Source organism: Propithecus coquereli, unplaced genomic scaffold, assembly GCF_000956105.1.
Source record: "Propithecus coquereli isolate 6110/MARCELLA unplaced genomic scaffold, Pcoq_1.0 Scaffold161, whole genome shotgun sequence".
In the NCBI taxonomy this organism is placed as follows: Eukaryota; Metazoa; Chordata; class Mammalia; order Primates; family Indriidae; genus Propithecus; species Propithecus coquereli.
Genome location: NW_012140636.1, coordinates 1,364,360 through 1,373,689, shown reverse-complemented (window position 1 = coordinate 1,373,689; position 9,330 = coordinate 1,364,360). Strand labels below are relative to the sequence as shown.

Genomic DNA, 9,330 nt, shown 5'->3' with positions numbered 1-9,330 from the left:
TAAGCACAAATGTGGTAGTAAGGTAATATATGTAATTTTTTGTGAATTAATAGAGAAATAAAACAAAATTTCTGCTGTGTATATTTAAGACGGGGCAAAAACAAAACAAAACAATCACTTACAGAAAATCATAATCACCAAATCTTTTACATGCTAGAATCTCAATTAGGCAGACACATGAATTGCCATAAAACACATGCACCAAAACATATACAAAAGTGGAGAGTAATTAAACTATAAAGAATAGAGCATACATCAGTATTGTGAAAGTATGAGTCTTGATTGGCAAGAGTAGGGGGGTTTTTGGTCAAGAGAAAAGTTAATAAAAATGGGAGCTATGGTTGAAAAAAAGTTTCAAGAACATCACTGGCTTTCCTGTCCGTATGGGTATTTCCTTGCCAATCTCACTGATTATTTGCTCTGTTAACGGCTTCATGAAATTAAAACATCTATGCTGTCTCTTCAAAGAAGGTGACTGGATACCACTTTTAACCAGAAAAAATATTAACATTGACTGTAATTACTTTGGATAATTTCAGTAACAGTAGATGGTCTCTGTAAGTAGAAATCCATTTATGTTCATTTATTAGAATTCTATCCACTTTAAAAGCTACTGGAGCTAAGCTGACTAGACAAAAGCTTTCATTAATCATCTCTGACATCCAAGTAAACCGAAACATGTGAACAGGCAATGGCTTTGAGTTTTTATACAGCCTCAATTATGTGTTAGTCAACCCAAGCATCCATTATGTACTCAATAATAGGTATGACACAGCTCTGCACATCAGCAACACCATAAGCAGCCAGGCACAGGCAGCCTGCCTATACTGCTTTTCCTGGTGTCGACATTCTTAAGAAGCATGGGAAACAGAATAGTAATGAGACGGTGTGTTCCTTATTAGAAGCTCATAGTCGCACTCTACTAGATAGATCTCTTCATCTCTATGTGTCGTATTAACAGCCAGACTGCAGAATAACACTGTTTTGAGAAATGACAACATTTTAGAGGGAAAGGAAATGTATGATGTCAGCGTGGGGACAAATTTCTAATCGCCAGTGACTGTTGTGAACATAATTTCCTGAACATAAAAACCTCTATTGAGGGCAGCTACAGTTGTAAAGAAACCATGGCCTTGAAACTTTAAAACTGCACTGGTGTACATCGTAACGCAACAAAGTAAACATGAGAAGAACTTAGGACATTGTTTAAAAAAACAGCCGAGGAAGCAACTGATCTTTTGGAAGGCACGCGGTTGCTTATTAGGAAGCATTTCTAGAGTCCCGTGCATTTTCAAAGCCGGTTACAGTCATTAGCACAGCACACCCTTGTGAGGTAAGTGTATCACCACCTTAGGTTCATAAATGAAAAAGCTGAAGCACTGAACGATTAAGTCACTCGCCTAAGGAGAGTGAGTCAACGTCAAGAGTCACAGTCGACCCGGCCTAACGACTCCTGACCGTCAGTCCAGGGCTTAGTCAGCGGGGCCCACAGTGGCATCCCTGGCTGGCACCTGGACTAAAGCTATTTCCGTTCACCTTAAAGCAGAATATTGGAACCGACTGGACAGAACTTCCAAATAATTTTGACTTCCACGCAAGATTTAGCCCTGAGGTCTCATTCTCAGGATTTGGCACAGGGAAAGCTGTCGGGCCCACTCCGCCCGCCTCCAGCCCGTGGCAAGTGGGTGCTGTGGGCGGCCCCGCCCACCCCTTTTCTCAGTGATGGCAACGAGCGACCACCAGCGTTAGCGGAGCCGGGGGACGGGGGAGGGTTCATTGCTTAAACGACTCTCCATCGCCGCCTTTTTTTGAAACGAAGAGAAAATGGTAGGAGCGCAAAAGAAAACTAAATAAACACGCAAGCAACTCGTTCTAGGACCTCAACTAAGCAAATGAAGCCTTACTGTGCGTGCTGAGCCTGCAGTTCCCAACCTTCCGCGGAAGATGGGAGGACAGGGCGACAAAGGGCACAGCAGGCATGCCTGGCAGTAAGTGCGACCGCAGCTCTACAGGCGGAATAGCAAAGGACTAAAAACCACCCTCCAGCACGCGAGTGTCCGCGACGCTGAGAGCCGCGCACCCTACCCATCCACCACGTGACCAGTTTTTAAAAAACTTCTTTGCCTTAAAAAAAAAAAAAAAAAAGGAGAGACTCCACTTCCCAGAAGCCTCTCGTCCCCCACGCAGCCGCAGTCTTGCGCAGGCGCCGCCAGGGCCAAACGGACACGTCCGTCACGTGGACAGTAGCCGGCCAATCCGGTTTGAATCTCATTTTTTTCCTCTCACCCCCCCCTTCAGGAGCGGTTGTGCGATCAGATCGATCTAAGATGGCGACTGTGGAACCGGTGAGTATTGCCTTTGGCCCCCACCCCCACCGGTCCCCGCGCTCCGTCTCCCTTCGGACCCGGGGACCCCGCGGGACGGCGTTCCCAGCGCGCACTCTACCCGTGGCCGCCCCCTCCCCCTCGTCTTGGACCTGACCTCCCGCGGGCAACTGGGGGCGTCCCGGAGTCTGGCCGAGGCGGCGTGTAGCTCACACGTTCTGGTGGGGGCCCGAGGGCCGGGGGAGCGGTGTGGGGGAGGGGCGGCGTGGCGCCTCCTGCGGAGCGGCGAGGTGTCTGCAGGGTGGGAGGGGATCCGGCTGTGGGCTCGGGGCGTGGGGATCGCGTCTTCTTGCCGGGAGGGCGCGGGGCCGGCCTGAGCGGGCGCCGGGATCCGCAGGGCGGGTGGGCGGCGAGCCGGCCTGGAATGAGATGGAGGAGGGAGCCTCGGGGCAGCCTTTCCCTCCCTCCCTTCCTGCGGAGGTCCGGCCCGGGGACGCGGCTGCGGGGCGCGCGCGGGTCTTCATTGGACCGGTGGGCTGGGGAGCCGGTGGGCGCGTGTTGCCGGAGGTGGCGGGGCGGGAGTGGTGCTGCGGCACGCGCGGAAAAGCTCCGACCTCGCCGCGGGGAGCTGCGAGGGGCCGGCGCGTGTTACTCCGGCGCCCGCAGAGTTGCCGGGCTTGGCTGCAGGGGAGGCGAGGACGGTTTGGGGTGGGGAGGAGAACTGCGCGTTGCGCGGCGAAAGCTCTCGGAGCAGGATGCGGGGTGGTGGTGGCGGTGAGAAGGGGGATCACATTGTCCTCGCCCCGGCGTGCTTGGGACTGGCTGTCATGGAGGAGGGAAGGGGGAGGAGCGAGGCCTACCGATCGCGGCTGCCGGCCTGGTGCCGGCCGGACCTGCTGCGTGTCTCGCGCGCCCGTCTCCCATTCATTCATCCTTCCGCGCAGCGCGCACCTCGGAGAACGCGAGCAGGCCCAGAGCCGACTGTTCTTCCGAGTCTTTTATTTTCTGCGAGATTCCCAAGACGAAGTTTACTGGAAATAGAAAGTTTACTTTTAAAATTGTTTCCATTTGATTTTTTTCCTCTTTATCCGTGCTACAGGCTCTCCTCTCAATGTAGGTAGGCACCATTTTAAACTTAAGGGAAGCAAGCTGATCCCGGGGCAAAAAGGTGGTAGTTACACCTAAAGCAGAGGCTGTCTTCGTCATGATTTGGATTTGCTGGCACCGGCTCACTGAAATATCTGGGCCTTTGCTGCCTTTTTAGGACTGACACACCTAAGTGGCAGTGTCTTGGGTGCATAATGGAGTTTATTAGCAAGAAGAAAACCTTTGACACTCTGGAACCAGTTCTAGACCTTGGTTGTCGGATATTTTTGTGTATCTTTTCACGGTAACTTGTGGTTTTGCTAGTGGTTTACCAATTTGCCTTGACTATTAAAGACTTTTGTAACTATCCCAAAAACTCTCTCATAGACTACAAAAAGGCTTATTTTTCATTACATTGATGTAAACTATTCTTACTTTGTTGCCAGAATTTAAGGCAGTTTTTCTGCTTGATTACTTGTTCTTTTATTGGCAACCAGTTTTCATTTGTGTTCCTGAGAATTAGACTGACTGCAGAACTGTCTCTTAAGTTGCTGATACAATTAACTGACTTAAGAACATTAATGTAACATAACATTAAAGATAAATACTTAAATGTAACACCGTTTTGACAGGTTCACTTTTGACTGGATTTGCTCCTACCCACCGTACCAGTGTCAGTAAAAAGCATTATGGCTGTTAACAGGAGCACAGCTAAAAATCTCTAAACAATAAAACAATAGTGAATTCCATGAAGTTTCAGTAACATTTAGGTCCCTTGGATTTTACAGAGCTATGCAGTTTTATTTTGACAGCACAGAACAGAGCTACAAAGTTGTGAAGGACTATTTTGAGTCAGTAAATATTTATAGCCCCTGATATGTTTAGGACGTTGAACCAAGTGTTCTTTGGGGTACAAAGTTAAACAAGATGTTGATTCTATACCTTGTTGAAATGTAAACTCTTAAGGAGCTTAATTCACAGTGATGTGGTCAGCGATACAGTGTTTATTCTAGCGCTAACTTGGGGAGATTTGGGTAGTGCATTTAAATTTGGGGAGTAGGGGAACCTAAAAACCTAAAGTGTATGAAGATGGGAACCTGGATAGAAACTATAATAGTTTGGGGATGTATGTAAAATAGTATTGGAGTATTCATTTTTAGTGAGAAATGCACATTTTTGGTACTTTTAATGTACTCTTGTGTCTACAGACTAGTTATGTAGGATTCTTTTTGACAGTTTTAAATAGTTGGATTTTTTTTTTTTTAAGCAACTGATTAAGATTGGATTGCAGTGAAGTACAAGAAGCTTCAAAGGGAAAATTAAGGGAAGCATTTTATCTCTTTACAGGTAATATGGCAAAATTTTGAACACTGGGACAGAATACTCTGCTGTGTGAATTGTGGCTAGGTCAAAATTAGACTTACCGTTAGGTCAGTGAAAATGGCAAGGCAGCTTTCCCAGCCATCTTACCTCCAGTGGGTCATGTTTCTTTGCAGCTTTCTCTTCCTTCTGCATTCTTCACTGTTAGACCTTTTTTTAAAAACTAATTTGTTCTTTTCAACGTAGGAGATTAATTTTGGTTACTTCAGTTAAACTGAAGGTATGTAATTTTACTTGTTTTTACATTGTATTTCTTAAATTTTTTAAACTACATTAATTTCATAAGTGAATCAACTTGGACAATCAGCCGACCTAATGTTTCCTTTTTTATACTTTAGAAAGATGCTTGGTAGTGCATAGGGTTTATTAAGAGTAAATAAGGCTTAGCTGGGTGCAGTGGGGTGTGCCTATAGACCCAGCTACTTGGGAGGCTGAGGCGGGAAAGTCACTTGAGTCTAGGAGTTTGAGGCCAGCCAGGCAACATGGCAAGACCTGTCTCTTTAAAAAAGAAAAAGAGCAAATAAGGGTTAAATAAATACTGATAAATATATGTTGTGTTACATAATTCATCGTATTTGTTAATGAAGAACTGTTGAATGACAGGTCAACTTTGCAGATGATCATAAGTTTTTTTGCTTTAATGAAAGAACCCAATATATCAAAGTTCATTACTAAATCAAATATATTTGGCTTTGGTGTTTATATTCAAAATTTCACTTCATTTTATAATCTGAATTCAGTGTAGACACAGACACAGTTTACACACAAGTTGCAAAGAATAATTTGTAAAATGGATTATGTAATCTTAATCCAATTTGCTTAGATTTTTTTTTGTGGGCAAAAAAGCTTTCATAAAATATTGTTTGATTTATATAAGGTTAAGAATATAATAGAAGGACCAGCATCCTTTAACAAGGGGCCTTTGAAATAGTTGTTCTAGCAATGGTAATTTCTACTTTTCTTCTGCTACCACTGGAAATTTCATTAATCTGTTGGTACCAGGGAGTTGCACCATCTTGGTCAGAGACTTTTGAGAAGTGGAAATGATCGTGGGTTGTAGTCGCATTTTAATATCTGTGGGACCTGTAAGACTGAAATTTCCAATGCTAGCTGAAAATGGGAATAAGAAGATCTTACAGTGATTTTGATTTTCAAATGCGGTATTCAAAGATGACAGTTTGTCAGTTATGAAGAACTGAAGTGATTAACTCCATTGACAGTGTTGCATGCAGGTATATCCATACATGTACCCACCTTTTTCTCTCTTTGCTAGGAAATTCAGTAGCTGCCTTTTGCTTATCAATCCTTGTTCATCAACAAGAGATGCATAGCCTTTGTATGACCCACTGCTCTCAGATCCTTTTCCCATTCCTATCCCTACCGTAAAAATCACTGTTTCTTCAAAAGTCCTTAGTCATGTGTGGAGAAAAAGGATTATTTTTGTCTCTAAAATACTGGTAGTCATTTTTAGACATTTCCAGAACCTGAGAATATAGTCAGAAATCTAAAATTTTTTTCTCAGTTGGAATTTTTGATACATTATTCCATAGAAGCAGTGGGAAGCTGAAGTTTAGTCACACTATGTTCAGTAAGTTTCTGTGGAATCATGACAAATCTAACCAGTATTGGATTTCTAGGAGTATGGATTTATAGTTTTAAGCAACTGACTAAAAAAAAAAAAAAAAAATGACCTCATAAACACAACCTGTTAGAAACAGCTATTTTAATGTAGGCAGATCTTTATTTCTTAATAATTGCTACACATGGCATTTACTGTATGTCAGGCACTGCACTAAGTGCTTTACATATATTAATTCATTTAATCCTTACAGCGGCCCTATGAGGTAGGAGGTATTATTTCACAGATGAGGAAACCAAGGCACAGAGATGGAGTAACTTTGTGTGACTAACTTGCCCCAAATCACACAGCTAATAAGTGGTGGGGTGGAGTTAAAATTAAAGCAGCCAAATTGCAGAGTGTATGTTTTTAACCATGACACTGTCTTTCCAGTAGGCAAGCAGTGTGCTTTGCTTGGGTGACTTCAGAAGGGGAGATTAATTTTCATAAACTTAACTAGGTATTTTGCTACAACTATAAAATAAAATGTGTGGACATTTGTTTTTAGGCCCTGTTGGATAACAAAAGTATAGAATCATAAGAAAATAGTGCCTTGGTGTCTGAAGCTGAGGACTAAAGAAGCAATTGTATTGATCATATTTTAATAACTGGTCTAGAACTTTGTGGGTAGATTTCTAAAGAAGGTGAATGACCACTTCCCTTCTCTTTTCTCATTTGATTTCTGTCATTTGCCAGTTGGAATGATTTGCCAGTTAAAATATTTTGCAAATAAAAAAAGTTTTAGTAAATTTTTTTTTTTTTTTTTTTTTTCAGAGTCTCTCTCTCTCTCTCTCTCTCTCTCCCTCTCTCTCTCTCTCTCTCTCTCTCTCTCTATATATATATATATATATATATATACTTTTAGTTGCCCAGCTAATTTTTTTACTATTTTTAGTGGAGACAGAGTCTCACTCTTGCTCAGGCTGGTCTCGAACTCCTGAACTCAGGTGATCCTACTGCCTCAGCCTCCCAGAGTCCTAGGTTTACAGGCATGCCACTGCACCCAGCTGTAAAATTTTAAAATTTTGTGAATTTGGAATTTAATCTAAACTTAACTACCTTAGTACTTTTAGTAATTTTGGTGAAAGGTCTGCTAAAGAGTAAAACAGTTTTTTTGAAAAAGTTTTGGCTAAAATACACATTTACATGTTTTTGTTGTATATTTTAAGCTTGTTGCTACAAAATGCTGTATAGAAATTAGTTATATTTTTTCTGTGTTCTACTTATTATGGTGACAATAACAGTTTAATTATGTCAACATGCTAGTATTGCTGTAAAAATTCTTATGGGGCATTAGCCATAGCCACAAAGTCTGATAACTTCAAGTATTAACTAAGGCAAGAAAATTTGATGTTTTAATGGAAAGATGAAATGTACATATGTCTCTTGTAGTTTTTTTAATGAATACATGAATATTTTATGTGTGAGGAAGTCATATTTCAAGGGATGTTTAAATTTCTACCAAGGTCACATAGTTCCTAAGTAAGAGAGTTGAACTCAAATCCAGGTCTCAAGCTTTATCCTGTAAAAATCAAAACTAAACTAAACTAAAATTCAATGAAAACTGAAGTCTAGCTCTTTACCTTTGGCAAAACTTGTCCGTTAGGGATAACATTGATGGTCAGCATTATACACAAATAAGTTAAATATAAAATCATATCTCTTAGAGGATATACCAGATGGTTTGTGGATGGTGGGATTAGGAGTGATATGTAATTTTCATTTAAACTGGTACACTTTGTTTATTTTGGATTGTAAAATTTCTTTTGGGTATTGGTTTATAGATAATGGTATTTAGCTTTTTTTTTAATGTGTTTTCTTGAATTTGTAATACATACTCATGTTCTAAAATTGGATCAAGTGGATCCCTTTAGCAATCTAGTGAAGCCTATTGCCCTGATTTTAGAGTGTTTTAAAGTGTGTTAAATAAAATGCATAGGATTATAAAGGAAACCAATTATGACAAAGTACAAGGATTGAATTAACATGAAAAATACGAAGGACACTGGGACAGGCTCAGTTCTGTCTAATGTGGAAAACCTGTCTCCTACCTACCTTCCCCAGCCACCTTATCCTGTTTCCAGAGTACCCACCGTTACCAGTTTTTTGAGAATCTTTCTAGAAAAGGGCTGTCCAAGAGTAGTTTCTGTGATAATGGACATGTTCTGTTGTGCTGACCCAATACATTAGCCACTAGCCACACTTGGTGATTGAGCATTTGCTAATGTGGCTAGTGCAACCGAGGAAATGAATTTTAGACATCTCTTAATCTTCATAACTTTAAATTAATTAGTCACACGTAGCTAGTGGCTCCCAAATTGCACAGTATGGCTTTAGAATCTGGACATGTTCTGGTGTACATAAACACTTGTGTACATACTGTATTTAGCTTAACTTTGTAAGATACATCTGGATATGTCCCTTTTGGTTGAATTAATTACTGTGTAGTTTTATCCTAGAAAAGCTTCTCTTCTGTCTGTATTTTAAACTTTCAAAGATAATTATTTGTCTTGTATGGAAACAAAATTGTCATGGGTTAATATTTTTTGCCATTTTTTTTTTAATGTGTGTGTAAATAGGCAGTATTTACATTGTTCAAATTCAAGTTTTATGTGAAAGAATACACAGTGAAGTCTCCTTCTCAAGCAGATGTCCATCCAGGCAGATCACCTCTAGAGGCAGCCAGCATGGTCAGTTTATCTTTCCATAGAGATTTGTGTATGTACAAGCAAATTTGATATATATTTTAGAAAAATAGATGGTAGCCAGATATATGCACATTATTCTGTGCATATTCTGCACGTTATGTTTTTCACTATGTCTTTCAGAGCATTATGTCATCTCGAATGTGTGTATCTTTCAGGTATGTGTTGTTTAGTTTTGAAAAATCTAAAAACCTAGAACGATGTGTAAGGAAAGGAC

At 41.2% G+C, this 9,330-nt stretch overlaps 1 protein-coding gene across 1 annotated transcript in view; it reads left to right on the top strand.

Annotated features, from left to right (window-relative positions):
- The first annotated feature begins 2,327 nt into the window (after positions 1 to 2,327).
- EIF4E (eukaryotic translation initiation factor 4E) overlaps positions 2,328 to 9,330 on the top strand; it is a 53,285-nt gene continuing 46,282 nt past the window's right edge. Inside the window, exon 1 of the mRNA XM_012641067.1 lies at positions 2,328 to 2,345. Coding sequence (XP_012496521.1) covers positions 2,328 to 2,345 — 18 coding nt within the window. The remainder of the gene's footprint in view (positions 2,346 to 9,330) is intronic.